The 19,654-nt window shown below is 46.3% G+C and overlaps 1 protein-coding gene and 1 non-coding gene across 2 annotated transcripts; one reads left to right on the top strand and one right to left on the bottom strand.

The window, feature by feature from the left end:
* Nucleotides 1–1,009: 1,009 nt before the first annotated feature.
* Nucleotides 1,010–14,045, top strand: MYOC (myocilin). The gene is made up of 3 exons (XM_068538379.1): nucleotides 1,010–1,520; nucleotides 11,610–11,735; nucleotides 13,133–14,045. The coding sequence occupies exons 1-3, from the start codon at nucleotides 1,010–1,012 to the stop codon at nucleotides 13,915–13,917; spliced, it is 1,422 nt and encodes a 473-aa protein (XP_068394480.1). The 3' UTR covers nucleotides 13,918–14,045.
* On the bottom strand, nucleotides 8,701–8,773 carry TRNAE-UUC (transfer RNA glutamic acid (anticodon UUC)). The gene has a single exon. It is a non-coding gene; the product is annotated as a tRNA-Glu (tRNA).
* Nucleotides 14,046–19,654: the final 5,609 nt, after the last annotated feature.

Genomic DNA, 19,654 nt, shown 5'->3' with positions numbered 1-19,654 from the left:
GCATGCAATAGTATTTACGGGCAAAACTACTTTGAAATTAGATACCCCCCTGCTAGACCTTGTTTTTAAGACGTTAATAAAAAGGACAGGTATATTTCAATTAAAAGATTTTTTTGATAGTAGTATTTCAATATATGTTTTCTTGGCAATCCTATATATTTTATACATTTAAAAACATCTTCCTGAGGAGGCTTCCACAGATTTCATCAGTGAGATCAATGGCATTTGCATGCACGTGCACACACGTGGTGAGAACTGGTCTAGAGGCTAGCACTGACATTGGTGCCTGAGATGCAAGACTAGAATCAGAGCGTCCTCCCAAAGATACACCCACATTTGTTTTAAAGGGAGGGGCGGGGGCAGAATTCTGCTTCCGACTGCTTTTAAAGCATTGCTGCTCCCTTAAGCCTGGCGGCATGCTGCCCTTGTATCCCACCTGGCTGTTATTCATCTCTGTCACTGCTACAGGGACAAAGGGACTGTGTCTTAGGTATGGCTGTATCCCCGTTTTCTAGAACAGTGCCTGACACAGAGAAGGTTCTCAATAAAGTTTGCAGAGTAATGGAAATAGGAACTAGAAATAAATCCTTGTTGAAATTGCCACACGAGTAGTCATGCTGGATGAGGTGGGTATGTGTGAGCGTATGTGGGAAAACAGGGTGGGGATATAGAGACTGTTATGGGGATGTGAGGTGCATAAAGTGGGACATTCTTTTTTAAAAGAAATTCAAAACAGACCTCTGGAAGATCATTTTCTAAGACTCTTGCTGGCAGTGTGAAAACAGCCTCCCCTTGTGCACGGCCTCACCCAGCCTCACGTGGCCACATTATCCTCCCCCCACGCAGGGCTGCCTCCCCCAGTATATATAAACCTCTGTGCAGCCAGGGCAGGAATCAGCCGGGCCACCCAGCCAGACACCTCTCAAGTCAGGGGAGAGTTCCAGAGGGAGCCTCGTGCAGCCGCTGCTCTGAGGGCTTCTGTGCACCTTGCTGCCACCGCAGGCCCGAGATGCCAGCCGTCCAGCTGCTGCTGCTGGCCTGTCTGGTATGGGGTGTGGGTGCCAGGACAGCCCAGTTCCGGAAGGCCAACGACCGGAGTGGCCGATGCCAGTACACCTTCAGTGTGGCCAGCCCCAATGAGTCCAGCTGCCCCGAGCAGGGCCAGGCCACGTCAGCCATCCAGGACCTGCAGAGGGACAGCAGCGAACAGCGTGCGGCCCTGGAGTCCACCGAAGCCCGGCTCAGCTCCCTGGAGGCCCTCCTCCACCGCCTGACCTCGGGCCAGGCTGCCGCGCCCTGGGACACCCAGGAGGGGCTGCAGAGGGAGCTGGAGTTAGCCTACAGAGACCTCGTCCGTGACAAGTCAGCTCTGGAGGAGGAGAAGAGACGACTGCAGGCAGAGAACGGGGATCTGGCCAGGAGGTTGGAAAGCAGTAGCAAGGAGGTAGCACGCCTGAGGAGGGGCCAGTGTCCCCAGGCCCGCAGCACCTCTGAGGACGTGCCACCAGGCTCCAAGGAAGGTAACACCGTGGGGTGAAGGTGGCACGGTTCACGGAAACCTGTTACAGGTGGCCAGGCCTGTCCTTCCTGCCCTCTCCTTTCTCCTGGAGACCACGCATCTAGCGTGAGTCAGACAAATTAAGGAGGGCAAAGCAATCACTTCACATGTTGCTAGTGAGTTAGGTCCCGAGAGTTCTGTTGAGGTTCGTGGTTCTGAGATCTTTTTTTAAAATTTTTAATTTTTTGGCTGCGTTGGGTTTTTGTTGCTGTGTGCGGGTGTTTCTCTAGTTGCGGTGGGCAGGCTTCTCATTGCAGTGGCTTCTCTTGTTGCAGAGCACGGGCTCTAGGTGCGCAGGCTTCAGTAGTTGTGGCACAAGGGCTTCAGTAGTTGTGGCTCGCGGGCTGTAGAGCTCAGGCTGAGTAGTTGTGGCTCGTGGGCTTAGTTGCTCTGCGGCGTGTGGGATCTTCCTGGACCAGGGCTCGAACCCGCGTCCCCTGCATTGGCAGGCGGATTCTTAACCACTGCGCCACCAGGGAAGGCCCGGTTCTGAGTTCTTGTGCCTACCCATGACAGTTTTCACAATCCATAGCAAAATGAGAAATATAAGGACCAGGTGAGATGCAAATATATAGGATCAGTAGAAAGTTGCCAACTATCCTTTTTAGAAAATTGTCCTTTTGTGAATCTTTGTTCAGAGATTGTTGACGCTTACCTTTTGTTGTTAAAATGACCTCTGTTTATGAAATGACAATAGATTTATGAAATGATGATAGGTGGTAGGGGTTTTTTTTAAATGTCCTTCCTTGGCAAAATAAAGAGGCAGCAACCCAGTGTGGGTTCCCTCAATATGTTGTTTTGGAAATTTTCCTGCTCTTGGTCCAATCTGAGAACCTCTGCTTTTAAGTCACTTTGAAGTGGCTTTTGCTACCTGAGATGTCATTCTGTTCATCCTGGTCCCTGCCAGGTGAGTCCATGAGTGTACACTGGGGGAGGAGGGACACTCTTCCCAGTAGTTGGGAAGACAGTATTTGTGTCACTTTTTGTGAAACTCTGCTCCCAAATATTCACTGTTTAAAAAGTTTTCCAATCATGAGGGAACAAGCAAGCAAATCCAGTTAGGGGACAATTAGTCTGGGCCCTTCAAAGATGTCAACATCAAGAAAGAAAAATAAAGGGAGTTGGGGGTGGGGGCCTTGTTTTCGATTAAAGGAGACTGTAGAGATGTAGTGACCAAAGGCAGTACATGATGCTGGAGTGGCCCCTGCATCCAGGGGAACAAAGCTACGAGGGACAGGTTTGGGATCCTTGAGGAAATTTGAATATAGACTGCTTATCAGGTTGTGTTATTGGGTTCGTGTTCAGTTTCTTGGGTGAGATATGGTATTGTGGTTATGAAGAATATCTGTGTTCTAAGGAGATACATGCTCAAGCACTTAGGGATGAGGCATCAGCATGTGCACAGTTTACTTTCAAATGATTTGCAAAGACTGTGAATATATAAAGAGTGAGAGAAAGAAAAATGATACAAATGTGACAAAATATTAGCAGTTGGTGAATCTAAGTGAACGACACATGGGGGATTTATTGTACTGTTCTGTCAACTTTTCAAAAGCTTTGAAAATCTTCAAAATAAAATGAAGGGAAATTATCTTCTAAAGAGGCTCTCTGCATGAAAGGCAAAATCTGCACAGATGTGAGACCAGAAAACCCAAGGGTCCATGCCTGGGTGTGACCTCGGGCAAGTCGTTTAGTCTCTGCACCTTGGTTTCTCATCCATAATGTGGCAATGAAAATTCCTGTTGTGAATAACGATTTTTGTAGGGTTCAAATGAAATGACTCTAAGGTATAAAGGATTTTTTAAAATCCTGTATTGATAGAGGTGGAAGAGATCCAATTCTAAATTTTACAGTGAAGGGAAGTAAGGTCACAAGATGCCAAGGGACCCCAGGTTGAACAGCTGATCAGTGATGGTGCTGAGACTTGTTGAACTTGAGTCTTTGAGCACAAATGAATCATTATTAATAGAAGTGTTATGAGGCATTACGTTTTTCAGACTGTTAACTGAATGAACAAAACCCATGAGAGACAGACACAGAGAGAGAGAGAGACAGAGAGTGTGTGTGTGTGTGTGTGTGTGTGTGTGTGTGTGTGTGAGAAAAAATAGAGGAAACATTTTTTTTTATTGTCTTGTGGTCATTTAACAAGTCTTTGGGAATTTATTCAACGTGTTCTCTGATTTTATATATATATATATTTTAATTTATTTGTTTTATTTATTTATTTTTGGCTGCATTGTATTTTCATTGCAGTGTGCGGGCTTCTCATTGCGGTGGCTTCTCTTGTTGTGGAGCACAGGCTCTAGGCACGCGGGCTTCAGTAGTTGTGCAACACGGGCTTCAGTAGTTGTGGCACATGGGCTTCAGTAGTTGTGGCACGCGGGATCAGTAGTTGTGGCTCATGGGCTCTAGAGCGTAGGCTCAGTAGTTGTGGCGCACGGGCTAAGTTGCTCCGCGGCATGTGGGATCTTCCCGGATCAGGGCTTGAACCCGTGTCCCCTGCATTGGAAGGCAGATTCTTAACCACTGTGCCACCAGGGAAGCCCTGATTTTATATTTCTTTTTGTCTTTTCCAGCTACTCTACTTTTGAAATAAAGACGACGGCCCATTATAGTGAACTACAGACTTGGAAGCTCTTTCCTAGCAGTGGGTTTTTCGTGAGCAGGAAATTACATTAGTACAAGAATGTATAGCTGGAAAGGGGGCCTCGAGAGCATCTGATGCCTCTGGCTCATTTGTGCAGATGTGGAACTTAGGCCCAGAGAGGTTGCTCAGAGGTTCCCGGTCACCAGCCCTCTAGTGGCAGAGCCGGGACTAGAATTCAGGCCCCTCCCCCGAGGTTCAGTGGCTCTTCAGGAGCCTGACGTGACCTCTGGTTTATAGAACCTAAAGATGAAAGACAGAAAAGTTACATTTAAATGTCAGGGAAAGAACGCTTGGAACAAAAGATGTGCTTCAAGGTCCTAGATTTGAGAGTAAAGGGGTGTTTGGTGCAGCTGGGATTCAGGTGTGGGTGTGCTTTAGGCAGGCGAGGCAATAACTGAGGGATGGAGGGTGTGGGACTGAGGGCTTAGTGAGGCCAAGTTGGCAGAGGAAAGGCCTGCGGAGGTGGACTTTTCCTGACTCCACCTGTAATTCAAATTGTCACCACCGTCTTCTTTATTGTGTAACTATTACATAGAAAAAAAATGTCCTTAGAATCACGGAAGTCACTTGTTTATACGTGTGTGTGTGTGTGTGTGTGTGAGTTGAAATAATATATGCATATAAAATGTTGTAGTAATAATTCTGTAGTGAAATGTCTAGAAATCTTTTAAATAATCTTTTAAATCTTTTAAATAAATAGAAAACACAGATTACCAAAAGAGAAACTAGAGTTGCTTATAGCGTCACAAGAGAAATCCCACCTTCCCCTTTATGTCTCGTCTGCTTTGGACTCTCAGAGAACAGAACCTGGGATGAGGGCTTGTGTGCAGTGTTTGTATGGGCCACGATCCCAGGGAGGAGAATCGGGGACAGGGGAGAGTGTGACAGGGAAGGAAAGAGAACCAGCATGGGGCAGTGGGGGAGGGCCCTTCTCCAACTGGTCCCCATGGTGGGCAGCAAAGGCTGTACCCCACCAAGACTTCTGAGAAGCTGTGTAGAATGCAACAGAGAAAGGGAGCATTCCTTCCCAGATTCGATACTCTGTTGGCCAAGGATCATCCCATGGGGTATATCGCACTTCCCTGATCCACAGATGTGAGCACCAGGCTGGTTCTTGCAGAGGCTGACACAGCAATGGCTAGAAAAAGGTGGGCAAGATATGCAGGGAGGGGCACCAGAGTTGCTCAACACAAGTGCTGCAGATTTCACTTCCTCACCTATAGGATGGGGAGAATAATCCCCCCAATTAGAAGTAACGCAGGAAAGCATCCAGCACAGTGCCTGGCACAGAGTGACCACCCAGTAAATGGATTATAGCTACGAAGGGCTTCTTTTGCTTGAGCTCCACTATTGTTTAAAAATGTCATTTATAGGGACTTCCCTGGTGGCACGGTGGTTAAGAATCCATCTGCCGGGCTTCCCTGGTGGCGCAGTGGTTGAGAGTCTGCCTGCCAGTGCAGGGGACGCAGGTTCGAGCCCTGGTCTGGGAAGATCCCACATGCCGCGGAGCAACTGGGCCCGTGAGCCACAACTACTGAGCCTGCGCGTCTGGAGCCTGTGCTCCGCAATGAGAGAGGCCGCGATAGTGAGAGGCCTGTGCACCGCGATGAAGAGTGGCCCCCGCTTGCCACAGCTGGAGAAAGCCCTCGCACAGAAACGAAGACCCAACACAGCCATAAATAAAATAAATAAATAAATAAAAAAAAAAAAAAAAAAAAGAATCCATCTGCCAATGCAGGAGACAGGGGTTCGATCCCTGGTCTGGGAAGATCCCACATGCCGTGGAGCAACTAAGCCTGTGCGCCACAACTACTGAAGCCCGCGTGCTCTAGAGCCTGCACGCCGCAACTACTGGGCCCATGCACTGCAGCTACTGAAGCCTGTGCACTCTGGGGCCCACGTGCCGCAACTACTGAGCCCGCGAGCCACAACTACTGAAGCCCGCGTGCCTAGAGCCCGTGCTCCACAACAAGAGAAGCCACCGCAATGAGAAGCCTGTGCACCACAATGAAGAGTAGCCCCCGCTCACCACAGCTAGAGGAAGCCCGCGCACAGCAACAAAGACCCAGTGCAGCCAAAAAAACAGAAAAAGAAAAGTCATTTATAGATCAAAATGTCGACGTGTACATATCATTTCTGTAACACGCATTGATTCAGTATATGTTGGAGCAGTACCCGAGACAGTCGTCTGCTAGCTAATCTTCACCTTCTAGAGTGTTCATGACAACCTGTGATTATGTTGGCACCCTTCTTTTTCTTCATCCTCTTCATGTATATAATACTGACCTAACTTCTCAGGCAGTGATAGAAAATAACTACAAAAATCATTGCAATGTCATTTGCTCATATATCGATATATAAGTATATAAATAGGACAGAGCATGAAGAACATATTTCCAAAAGTTTGTAATAGACATGAACTTCTCAACCGCAGAAGGACTGAATTTTCATAGAAACAAACAAAATCCTTAAAAACGTTTAGCTGTCTGATACAATACGGGCCTTAATCTTTTCATAACCTCTTTTTGTTTTTCTCCCACGTTCAGAATGAAATTTGAGTGATTTTGAAACATTCCAGAGAAATTTTAGTTTTGTTACATTTTTACTGAGGATCATTTCATTTATAGTTTGAGCTAAGAATTCTGAGGCTCAGAGAAATTGAGTAATTGCCCAAAGTCACACAGCTGGTACATGGCAGGACTGAATTAGGAAACTATGACTTCTGGCGCAGCCAGGCCCCTTCACGCAACGGCTTCCCTGCCTTTGGGCTCTGCATCCTCTCCCACAGGCTTTGCTTCTCACTCCAGGCGACTCTACTCTGGGAATCTGACCGTTGCCAGGTGTTCCTGGCTGACACAGCCAAGCAGCACCCAGCAGATTTGCAACCCAACCATCCCACCTGCCAACTGAGAACTGGCCTTACAGTCATTCGGAAGCCATTCCCTGACCTTATGGTTTATTGTGATTCTTGTTTACTCCAAAGAAAGCACATGAGGTGTGGTTCTTGCAAAGGGTTTGGGGGTCAGGGGGCCAGGGAGAAAGACCCCCTGGTTAGAGCCCTGAGGACCTTGGTGGGACCAGGAAAGGAACTGGGCACCAGCCAGGCACGTGTAGGGGAGGAAGAGCTGACGGGAAGACGTCTCTGTGGGTAAACCACCTGGGAGCTGTGTGTGCGTGAGCCACCCACTGGAATCTGAGTCAGCTCCAGGAGTGGGTCACCCCCTAAAGTGCCGAGCAGTGTAGAGCCTCTGGTAGCAGTCTCAGTTCAAGCAGGAGACAGATACCACATAGCAGGTTAAGTCAGGGATGTTCAATATAAAGAATTAACTGATGAAATAGCAACTATGAGATAAAATAAGCCCCACATGGCACCCTAGGGCTGAGGGAGGGTACAGAGGAAGGACAAACTTGGAATGGGTTCCGACATCACTGAGAAAGGTGGGGTTGAGCCCATCAGAGAGCAGAGACGCTGGCCGGTTAGCCCAGGCTGGAGGTGGAATGGACACCTCCTGAGTCTGGGAAAGGCTGCAGGAGCCCTGCAGAGCCAGCGTAGGGGCTTGCAGAGGTCTGCAGAGCACGGGGGTCCCCATGCAAGGACTCTGGGTGTGGTGTTGAGAGGGTCGTGGAAACGTTATGGCCAGGCTGAGGCTGCGAGGTCACAGAAGAACCACGTCCTTGGCAAGTGCCTGAGGCAGAGCTCCACCAGATGTCCTCACACTGCTGCTGCCAGCCCAGCCCCTGCGGGACACTGCAGGAGACTGGCACCCCCCACCGTGTCCCTCTAGCGCCCTCTACTGAGAAAGCCTAACATCATACTCACTTTAAAGGAGAAATGTCTCTTTTTTTGAGAGAGCATCTATGGAAGGGTGCATTCAGCACTGACAGGCAGTACATTTATAACTGACCCACATCCCCACCACAGGGTGGAAAGGTTCACAACTGCCATGACCGTGGCACACGTGGGTTCAAGTCCTAGTCCCATCACTTACCAGCTGTGTGACCTTGGGCAAGTAACTAAACCTCTCTGAGCCTCGGTTTCCTCTTCTGCAAAACGAAGATCATAACGTTGCCTCTTAGGACTGTTATGTGGAATAGAGGTAATGATAGCAAAAGCCTAGCACGGGACCTGGCTCATAGGAGGCACTTAGTAAGTGGTGGCAATAGTTAAATTAGGGGCAGACTGCAGTTCTAAAGCTTTATTCTGTTTCTCTAAAACTTGTGATGGCACCAGATCACATAAATAATTTATATAAAACTGCTTTGAAATGTGGAAAGAGCCATAAATACCTGTTAATCATCTCTTTTCACAAAGAAGCTGTTTTTCAGTATTTCAGTGCCAGTACTTTAGATGTCTTCAGTGAAGTTACCTGGGAAAATGCCTGTTTGGGTTTGTTTCCCCCTCACTTTTTTTTTATTCCCTGTGGCTAAAGAGGGCATTTTCCTTTCTTTCTTCTTTTTTCTTTTGGCTGCACCATGTGGCTTGCGGGGATCTTAGTTCCCCGACCAGGGATCAAACCTGGGCCCCCTGCATTGAAAGTGCAGAGTCTTAACCACTGGACCACCAGGGAATTCCCGAGAGGGCATTTCCACACCAGCATGTGGCATCTTAGTTCCCTGAAACTAACTAAGGAAAGGTACAAAGGAAAGGAAAACAACTCACCTCAGGGAACTCGTTCAGTGACATGACTTTGAGAAACGGCCACATTGCATGAGCCTCTGCTCAGTGTCAGAGGTTGGGTAGGCAAGGCGGGGGTGGGTGGGGTTGGCTTCTGACAGCCAGAAGTCAGGGCTCTCTCCTTGTGTTTTAGGCCTAAGAGACAAGTCAAGTGGTTGGGAGAGGCAGACAGAGGGCAGAGACCTGGCTTCAGGAGGCAGGGACGGTTGAAGACAGCTCTGTCAGCCCCTCGTAAAGGAAGGGGCTTCCTCACACTTACCTATTCCTGGCAGCACAGAAGAACAGGGGACCTTGGGCACCCCGTTCCTCTCCCACGCTGCCCACGCAGGTCCCGGACTGGTCTGGCCTAGGGAACCTACCTCTGACCTAGTAGATCGGCCTCTTCCTTGGGTACCCTCCTAGGTCAAGGCAATCTTTAGAGGGAAGAACAGAGGAGTTTCCTCATCTCCACAGCCCTCCAGACAGGGAGAAGGAGATTCAAGGCACCAAATTAACTTCCCAGGACTTTCCAGCAACCATTTGGATGGTCCAACCGATCCTGGTTCCCAAAGTAGCCTGGAATGACCCATGTTACTTCCTGGCAAAGAGGACTTTGCCAGATTATCCATTCCTAAAGGGAACCATGGACCAACTGTAACTTATTCGCCTTTTTGTCTCCGCATCTAGTCTTACACTTAATAGGTGCTCCAGAGGGGCTGGCTGACAGGATGGATAAACAGCTTCCCAAGGCTGCGGACACTGAAGACTTTCCACATCCCTAGGGGTACTCCCAATTACCCCTGGAGTTTGGAGTGCATATCTAGGATGACCTCAGTTGGCTACACGTTTTGGCTTAGAGTTCATAACTGGTCACCCGGCCCAGTTTAGACTGAGGAACGTCCCAGGGTGTGAGCACGCACCCCCTCCAGGGCAGTCACACTCTCCTGGAGGCCAGCTGAACAGCTGCATGAAAGGCAGGGGTGGAGACTACTGTGGGATCGGGAGGGGAGGTGGAGGAGATACACCTGAAGGCCACCCCCCAGCACCCTGGCCCAGCCCAAGCCTTAGGGCTTCTTAGCTGGATGCTTTCCCTACCTCCTTACAGGGAGAAGCCTTTTCTAGTACTGTAGTTCATCTAAGCTGAATACCAGCAACTATAAGAGGGTACCTTGATTCCAGACATGTGAAAATGTGAAAGAATGTGTGGCTTAAGATTGATGAAATGTGGCACATCCAGGAGGGTTAAGAGTTCCATAGCCTGAGAGGTAAATTTAGAAGAGTTAAGCTAACAAGTGATGAAAGACAGAGAATGTCTTCCTGACTTTCTGGGCTGGGTGGGAGCCCAGCCTCAGGCATTGCCCTGACTGCCCTCCCTGCTATTCTGCTGGGCTGGGGGCCAGGTCAGACTGCCTGAGAAGTTCAGCAAGAGAAAAGGCCAATGTTTTAAGCATATCTTTTTATTCTGATGCTTTGACACCTGGGTCTTGCTGATAACAGGAGGGACTGCCCCTCAGAGGGTTAGCCAATTCTTAAAGATAGTAGATGACTCACCTGTAAGCACACCTTTCATATGCAAATGAACCAATTCGGAGCCTACACCCCACCCCCTCCTCCATCGGGGTCTCACGCTCAGGGCCACTATTCCCCTGCCCTGATCAATGGGGGCCAGGTACCAGACAACCAGAGACAGCTCCTACGCTTCAGAGCCTGCAGAAATTATTCAAAGTAGCCAATCCTAAACCTGCTTACCCTGCCTCACTCATTCCTTGCCCTGGAAATCAAAATAAAGCTCTCACCCATGTTCCCCCTCCCTCCTGATGAACCCTGGTGCTTCACCGTGTGGCCCTCTATGAGGTGGTGTCCCCCCTCCTCTAGGGATCAGTGAGTATAACGAGCTATCTTTTTAATGGCCGTTGTCTCCTGATCTGTTGGCCTCACCATACCTGAACCATAATCCAACCTGCGTATTAAAACAGCTGCTCCTGTGGCTGTGCTTTTTCCTTGTATTCAAGGGCTGCTGTATGCCATAATCCTAAGTCAAAGTAGCAATGTGCGATACGCTGTGATGACTTAACGTCTAACCAATGTCATCCGCACCTCTTCCCTTCTCCTTGGCTCAAACTGTCCCCCAAATTCCTGTAGGAATCCTGCACACTCTCTTCCTTGTCTAAAATGGTCTTGGAAAGGGATCTGACAGAATATTTCAGCTGAGCATGTTAAATCTTAATATGTTACTTCTTATGGGGACAATTTGCATTATGACAGGAGAAAAACACACCTAAGTCAGGCATAGAATTGTTAATTGTTGAATTTCTGGCATCCCAGAAAATGCTAAGGATTTTCGCAATATCCCTGCATCACACCTCACCTACTCATAAATCAGACCTTCTAGTGGGAATTATTTTAATTTCGTACAAGCTTACTTTATTTTGAATACTCTACTCTGTGCTAGGCACATTGCTATGCAATTTATTATTTGTGAGCTTTTTATTATGGAATTTTTCAAACATTCACAGAAGTAGAGAGAATAATACAAACCCTAAAATATCCATCACCCAGCTCCAACAGTTGTCAGCACAGCCCAGTCTTGTTTCATTGTCCCTCCCCCTCCCTGAACCCCATTTATTATCTTAAAACAAATCTCAAACACCCTAATATCTTTGGAAGCCTATTTAAATCCCATTCTCAACGTAGTCTATCCTTAGGCCTTTTTCCTCACAGTACAGTTTTGCCTCTTTCTTTTACTATAGTTTCTAAATGGAATTTGGAGAACGTGGACTTTCAGGAATTGAAGTCAGAGTTAACTGAGGTTCCTGCTTCCCGAATCTTGAAGGAGAGTCCATCTGGTCATCCCAGGAGTGAAGAGGGAGGCACTGGTATGGAGTTAAATTTCTCCTCTTCTGTACCAAGGTGGTCTTTATCTGTGTCTAGCTCTGCATTCAGAGTTGCTCAGCCCACTATGGGGGAGGGGGGGGTGGACAAATAACCTCCCTGGGAGCAGAGGCAGGAAAGGGGAAGAGGAACAGAACCCCCTTTCTGCTCCCTTTCCAGGGCACACTGGCAGGAAGTCGGCCTTTCCCTAGCAAAGCTCTGTATCTTATCACCTACACTTGGGAAGGGGACGGGGCTGCACCGAGGGAAGATGAGAGATGTGTTTGTTTCACCCACTTGGTTGTCATATAGAATTGATTGCACCTGAAAAACAACACTTTTCCAGTAGATCCTTCATATCTTTATCTTGGGGCCAGACAGACACCATGGACCATCCCAGCATAGTGTCTGTTACTAAAGGTATCTTTTCTGAATTTTGGGTATTTAGGAAAAGTACAATTGACCCTCTGAAAGGTGTTCCCTGAAAGCCTGACTTTAAGACAAAGACTGTGTCTTTCAGAGACAGTGACTCTCCATGTTGTTGACACTTATTGCTAGTACAGAAGGGCATGCATGAGGATGGAGAGTTTTGAGATATTCAAAATATGATTCTCTGAGATATGGGCAACAAAGCGTTTCCACTTTCTGTAAGGAAATTGAGATGCCCATTAAAATACAGAGGTTTACTGTGATTCAATCAAATTTAAGTTTTTAACCAACTCTTCACTTAAAAAATCATATTCAGATTTTATTATATTAAAATGATGGCTGCAGTATGTGGTCCATTGGGGAAGGGCTTGAAAACCTTGTTTTATAGAGATTATTATAATGACTTGATTATTGTCTCATTTTTTATAATAATGAAATAAATCAGACGTGAAAGTCATAAAGAGTAATGCAATGAACATCATGAGACGATGCCCAGCTTAAGTCAAATATTACAAATACAGTGTGAAGCCACCTGTGCAGCCTTCATCTTTACAACCGATACAGAGTAGAAGTATTTATTGAAAAAAATCCACGTATAAGTGGACCCATACTGTTCAAACCCATGTTGTTCAAGGGTCAACTGTACTTTGATATCACATAGTGATCACAGAATATTTTCTGGGCATTTACTCTATACCGAGCACTTAACGTGTATAATTACATTTAAAACTTACCACAGCTCTACTACCCAAAACACTACTCTTATCTCCCCTTACAAATCAGAAAACTGAATCTCTTAGAGAGCAAAGTAACTTATTGAAAGTCACAATAAGTGACAAAATAAGGTGATGCGTGGCAAAGCCCCGTTTAAACCCAGACGGTCTGTCTCTGGGGTTCTCACTTCTACCGGCTCTGCCATGATTCCACATTGTGGAAAGATGGTGGCTACATGGTGTTTGTTTTAATTCACCAGGATGTGGAGAACTCATTTGGGTAGGAGAACCTGTCACTCTGAGAACAGCTGAAACACTCACGGGCAAGTACGGCGTGTGGATGAGAGACCCCAAGGCCGCCTACCCCTATACCCAGGAGACCACGTGGAGAATCGACACAGTGGGCACAGACGTCCGCCAGGTTTTTGAGTATGACCTCATCAGCCAATTCCTGCGGGGCTACCCTTCCAAGGTGCATGTGCTGCCCAGGCCGCTGGAAAGCACAGGCGCCGTGGTGTACCAGGGCAGCCTCTACTTCCAGGGGGAGGAGTCCAGAACGGTGATCAGATACGAGCTGCGCACCGAGACGCTGAAGGCTGAGAAGGAAATCCCTGGAGCCGGCTACCACGGGCAGTTCCCCTATTCCTGGGGCGGCTACACAGACATCGACCTGGCAGTAGATGAGACAGGCCTCTGGGTCATCTACAGCACTGAGGCGGCCAAAGGCGCCATTGTCCTCTCCAAGCTGAACCCAGAGAATCTGGAGCTGGAACAAACCTGGGAGACTAACTTCCGTAAGCAGTCGGTCGCCAACGCCTTCATCATCTGCGGCACCTTGTATACCATCAGCAGCTATTCACTGCCTGATGCTACCGTCAACTTCGCATACGACACTGGCACCGGTAGCAGCAAGGCCCTGACGGTCCCGTTCAAGAACCGCTACAAATACAGCAGCATGATCGACTACAACCCCCTGGAGAAGAAGCTCTTTGCCTGGGACAACTTCAACATGGTCACCTATGACATCAAGCTCTCCCAGATGTGAAAAGCCGCCAAGCGCTAGCAGAAAAGTCAGAAGGAAATGATGTTCAGGGTTCCTGAGGGGAAAGCCAGCCAGCCAGCCCATGCCCATGCAGCTTTTCTGGCTTTCCAAGCTTGCATTAACCCAGAAGAATGTGCATGGTCACCATGTCCAACTGGGCGGGAATAACAGTCTGGGGATTTAGATGGTTCCACGTTATAATAGATATTCTTTTCTTCTGTCAGCTTTTAAAGGGACATTTAACCAAAATAGTTTAAGTTTTCTGGTGATTTGAGGCAAAAGCTATAATGCGCAGTAGTTGCTTCATGAAAACCACAAAGCTTTTAATAAATGGCCCTCAATGGCTAAATAACATATGTTTGGAGAATAGTTTGGTAAAAGCATGTTTCCCCACGTGGAACCTGTTCCATGCATCGCCTGCTCTTGCATGTTGCCTGGTTACCATGAGCTATAATAACAAGCAGCACTCCTAAAGGCAGAGGAACAGCTATTGCGGCAGCGCTGAACATATATAAAATGTGTTTACTATAGTTGGCTTCTAATGCTTCAGGTGGGATCCAGTTGGATATTACAGCAACTTTGCCCCGTGAAATAAAATAATCTTACACAATATTCTCCTTGAACTTTGTGGGATACTTTGCTGAAGAGAAGAGAACAGATTCCAACCATCAGATAATTCCTTTGGGTTGGGAGGTATGATTATAGGCTGCTAAAGTTTTGTGTGTGTGTGTGTGTGTGTGTAACTGAGAGGATTATGCCTGGTTTTGAGGTGTTGCCCACGATGACAGCAGGCAAGCAGTGGAATCCATACCTTCCTACGCCCATCTCTTGGTGATTTTAGTCCTTCTGGAACAATCTTTTCATCTTTTCTCCAACTTACCCTCTTTCACCCTAGCTCTATTTTGGTTCTTATTTGCTGTCACAAGTATGAATTTCATAAGCCATAACCTCAGGTAAGCAGACCTAAGGAATTTAATTACCTCTTTACCTAAATTTAAATACCTCTTTAAAGGTCTAGCTCCAAAGACAGTCACATTCTAAGGTACTGGGGGTTAGGACTTTAACATATGAAGTGGCGGGGAGACAGTTCAGCCCATAACTGGGTATTACCACTCTACTCCACTGGTAGCAAATTCTTAAAAACTAGAAAACCCAGAAGTCAGAGTGCATGAAGTCATTCACCCTTCTAAGGACATGTAGCTGCCAGGTGTTGAATGAAAAGTGGAAGATGAGGAGACACTTTTGGGTGGTGAGATGAGTGGTCACAGCACACACATAGGTAAGGCCAACCCTGCTTGCACAGCCCTGCCCACGTTTCCTTTTCTTTCCCTCCGCCAGCTACTGCTTCTGGCTTCAGGATGGAAGAAGAGGGTGACGGAAGGAGGAACAGAAGGGAGAAGGAAACTCTTCGCTTAGCTTCCAGGACATTAAACTCCTCCTCCATTATGGATTTCTCCTTCTTGGTTTTTATTTGTTTGTTCTGCTGGTTCTTCCTTTTAGTCTGTATTAGTCAGGGTTCTCCAGAGAAATAGAACCAATAGGAGATATATAAGTATAAATACAGATTCAGATATAAAAAGAGATTTATTTTGAGGAATTGGCTCATGCAGTTGTGGAGAAGTCCCACTGTCTGCCACCTGCAAGCTGGAGACCCAGGAAAGCTGGTCCAAGTTCAAAGGGCTGAAAACTAGGGGAGCCAATGGTGTAAATCTCAGAGCAGGGTAGAAGACCCATGTCCCAGTTCAAACAGGCCAGCAGGGAGCAAAATGGGTGAACTCCTCCTTCCTCCACCTTTTTGTTCTTTTCAGGCCCTAAATGGATTGTATGATGCCCACCCCTACTGCGGAGGGTGATCTACTTTACTGAGTTCACCAATTCAAATGCTAACCTCATCCAGACACACCCTCACAGACGCATCTAGAAATAATGTTTAATCTGGGCACCCCTTGGTCCAGCCCAGTTGACACATAAAATTAACCATCACATAGCCCCAATCTCTTAAGATTGTAGCACCCCAGGGCTCACTTTAGGGTTTATCTACTCATTCATCTGGTGATCTCGTCCAGCATCATGGCTTTAAATGCCATCTCTATGCTGACAATGCCTCAAATTTATATCTCCAGCCCAGACTGCTCCTGAACTCCAGATTCATACATTCATTTGCCCACTTGACTTCTCCATTTAAATGTCTGTTAGGCATATTAAGCGAGCAAGAATAGAATTTCTGAGTCTTCCCATCCCACCCCCTCAGACACTCCAAATCTACTCGTCTTGAAGCTGATGGAAACTCCATCCCTCCAGTTGCTCAGACCAAAAATCTTGGGGTCATCCTTTACTCTTCTCTCTCACAACCCCTCATCCAATCCATCAGAAACTTTTATTGGTTCTATCTTCAAATATATATATCTAGAATCTGACCACCTTTCTCACCATCCCAACTATGACTTGTCCAAATTATCATTGTCTTTTTCCTGGATTACTACAGTAGCCTCTGAAATGATTCTGTTCCCTCCCCTCGTACAGCCTGTCCTCCACACAAACAGGCAGAGCGCGTGTCTCCTTTTCTGGACATCCTCCAGGCCTTCCCAGCTCATTCAAAGTCCTTACACAGCCCCATGTGATCTACCTCCTTCCCCCACCACCTGTGACTTCATCTACTAATGGCCCCTGATTCACTCTACTCCAGCCAAGCCCCACTGACCCCTTCTCCTCCTCTGGATACACCTTTGTCTTAAAGCCTTTGCACTGGCTCTTCGCTCTGCTCTGATGTCCACACACCTAACTCCACCACTGTCTTCAAGGTTTTACTCAAATATCGCCTTCCTAATGAGGCCTACCCAGACCACCCTATTTAAAATTGCAACTCACCTGCTTCTTCCTCTGCCACTTCTAATCTCTCTTACCCTGTCTTATTATTTTTAAGTGTCTTTTCCATTACATTTAACATCTCCTAACATATAATTCGTTGTTTTTAAATTATATACACCTTTTGTCAGTCTTCCCCCACTGGAGTGTAAATTCCATGGGGGCAGCGATTGTTTTGTTCAGTAATATGTCCCTAAACCCTCTTGCACTGTTGGTGGGAATGTAAATTGATACAGCCACTATGGAGAACAGTGTGGAGGTTCCTTAAAAAACTAAAAATAGAACTACCATACGACCCAGGAATCCCACTACTGGGCATATACCCTGAGAAAACCATAATTCAAAAAGAGTCATGTACAAAAATGTTCATTGCAGCTCTATTTACAATAGCCAGGACATGGAAGCAACCTAAGTGTCCATCAACAGATGAATGGATAGAGAAGATGTGGCACATATATACAATGGAATATTACTCAGCCATAAAAAGGAACAAAACTGAGTTATTTGTAGTGAGGTGGATGGACCTAGAGACTGTCATACAGAGTGAAGTAAATCAGAAAGAGAAAAATAAATACCGTATGCTAACACATATATATGGAATCTAAAAAAAAAAGAAAAAAAAGATCAGAAGAATCTAGGGGCAAGACGGGAATAAAGATGCAGACCTACTAGAGAATGGACTTGAGGATACGGGGAGGGGGAAGGGTAAGCTGGGACAAAGTGAGAGAGTGGCATGGACATATGTACACTACCAAACGTAAAATAGATAGCTAGTGGGAAGCAGCCACATAGCACAGGGAGATCAGCTCGGGGCTTTGTGACCACCTAGAGGGGTGGGATAAGGAGGGTGGGAGGGAGGGAGATGCAAGAGGGAAGAGATATAGGGACATAAGTATATGTATAACTGATTCACTTTGTTATAAAGCAGAAACTAACACACCATTGTAAAGCAATTATACTCCAATAAAGATGTTAAAAATAAACAAATAAATAAATAAATAGACTCATGACCAAGATTTAACAAAGCCAAAAAAATAAAAAGATAATAAAAAATAATATGTCCCTAGAACAGTGTCCAGCTCACACAGTAGGTATTTAATATTTTGAACACATGAATAAACAGAAAAAATATCCTGGAACTTGCCCAGAAACAATCAGAAATAAAACTACCTCAAGGGGTACCCCTTCCCACCATTTTCCCTCCTTGATTCTATGCTTAACTGGCTGTGTGACCCTAGACTAGTCACTTAACCTCTGTTCCAGCGGTAATAGAATTTTCTGTAACGACAGTCATGCTCTGTATCTGTAACACCCAGTATGGTAGCCGCCAGCCACATGTAGCCATTGAGCACTTGACATGTGGCTAGTGCAAGGAACTGAATTTTATATTTATTTAATTTTGATGAATTTATGTTTAAGTAGCCACATGTGGCTAGTGGCTACCCTATTGGACAGTACAGGTTTGTTCTCTCATCTGACTGAGGATGAGGTCATGTGTGTGTTGAGCCCCCAGCTGGCGATGACAGGTGCTCCAGGCATGCTCCCCCTGCTTCACTGCTGCGGCAGCAGACCACAGGAAGGAACCTGACTTCCACATCAACAGCACAGCCCGCTGACTATGTGGGGAGGGGATCTGAGCACACATAAGGGTGGGCTTGGAGGGAGAACGTCCACAAGGACTCTGAAGAAGTGAATGCAATAAAAGATGGCCCTGTTGGGGGCCAGGGCAGACCACCCCAAAATGTGCCTCAATGGTGTATGGATTATCTTAAATAAGTTACTTAAGAAACGGCCAATGCAAGAGGAATACTCTGACCCTCCTTTCTGTCTGACCCTAAAAGTAGGAAATAAATCTCTCACATAATCGGACACACTTATGGTCAGAGAGAGAATTTGGGTTGAGAAGCCTGTGTAAACAAATCTTGTTACTTCTTTTATTTACTACTCCAAGCCCAAACTCTGTTTAGATTCTTCATTAATTGAGCACCCCCAAACCTAAATTTCTTTGTCCTACCTATTCCTCACAAATGTATTGTTTCCTCGTCTAAAAAGTATAGAAACTGCCTGCTTTGGCCACTTCTTTGGTCCCAATTCCATGAGACCTCCATGCACATGAATTAAAATTTGTTTCTCTTTCTCCTGTTCATCTGTCTTGGGTCAATTTTACTATTAGTCCAACCACCAGAACTCAAGAGGAATAGAGGAGGAAATTTCCCCCTCCCCAACGGCAGCTAAGGACATTTCCCAGAAGTGGATTTGAATTATCGTCTCTTTGATGATTTCTGACCCTTCAGAAAAGTCCTGTGGGTCCCTAACTAGACCACTCTGCACTTGGCTGCTTTTCAAGCTAAGTTTCTTCTGTTAGAGTTTGAAATTCACTTAAATCTCCAAGAAACAAACTTTGAAAATGTCGTCCATAAATGTGAAATGCAGCCCAGTCCGAGCCCAGGAGATGCCACAAAAGACCACAAAACTGTCATGTCCCAGGCTGAGGTTTGAAAACCCAAACCCCTCAGGGTTCTCTGGAGCTCAGATCTTTAAATTCAGATTTTCACTCATCCAGGTTTAGTAACAAACACTGAGGCCTGATAATTTTTTTTTTTAATTCAAATACGACTGACTACCATAAGTGTTCTACAGTGTGGCATAAATTAAAGACCAAACAGAGACGTCAGAGACTTGGCTTGAGAAACCAAAGATTACTCTAAGTGCATGAGTAAGGATAAACAATGCTCAACAGTGGTTGTAGGAGAAGAAAACTAGGAAAGAAAGAACAAAGATTTTCCAAGAGAGTCTTCAAAGCCAACCCCAGTGACTTCACGGAAACAGTTTTTTGGAGTTTTCTGTCAAAGTCTAGTTCAAAATGACTGATGTT

This window comes from Eschrichtius robustus, chromosome 3, assembly GCF_028021215.1.
Source record: "Eschrichtius robustus isolate mEscRob2 chromosome 3, mEscRob2.pri, whole genome shotgun sequence".
In the NCBI taxonomy this organism is placed as follows: Eukaryota; Metazoa; Chordata; class Mammalia; order Artiodactyla; family Eschrichtiidae; genus Eschrichtius; species Eschrichtius robustus.
The sequence above is the reverse complement of the archived record's forward strand: the minus strand, read 5'-3'. Positions and strand labels throughout refer to the sequence as shown.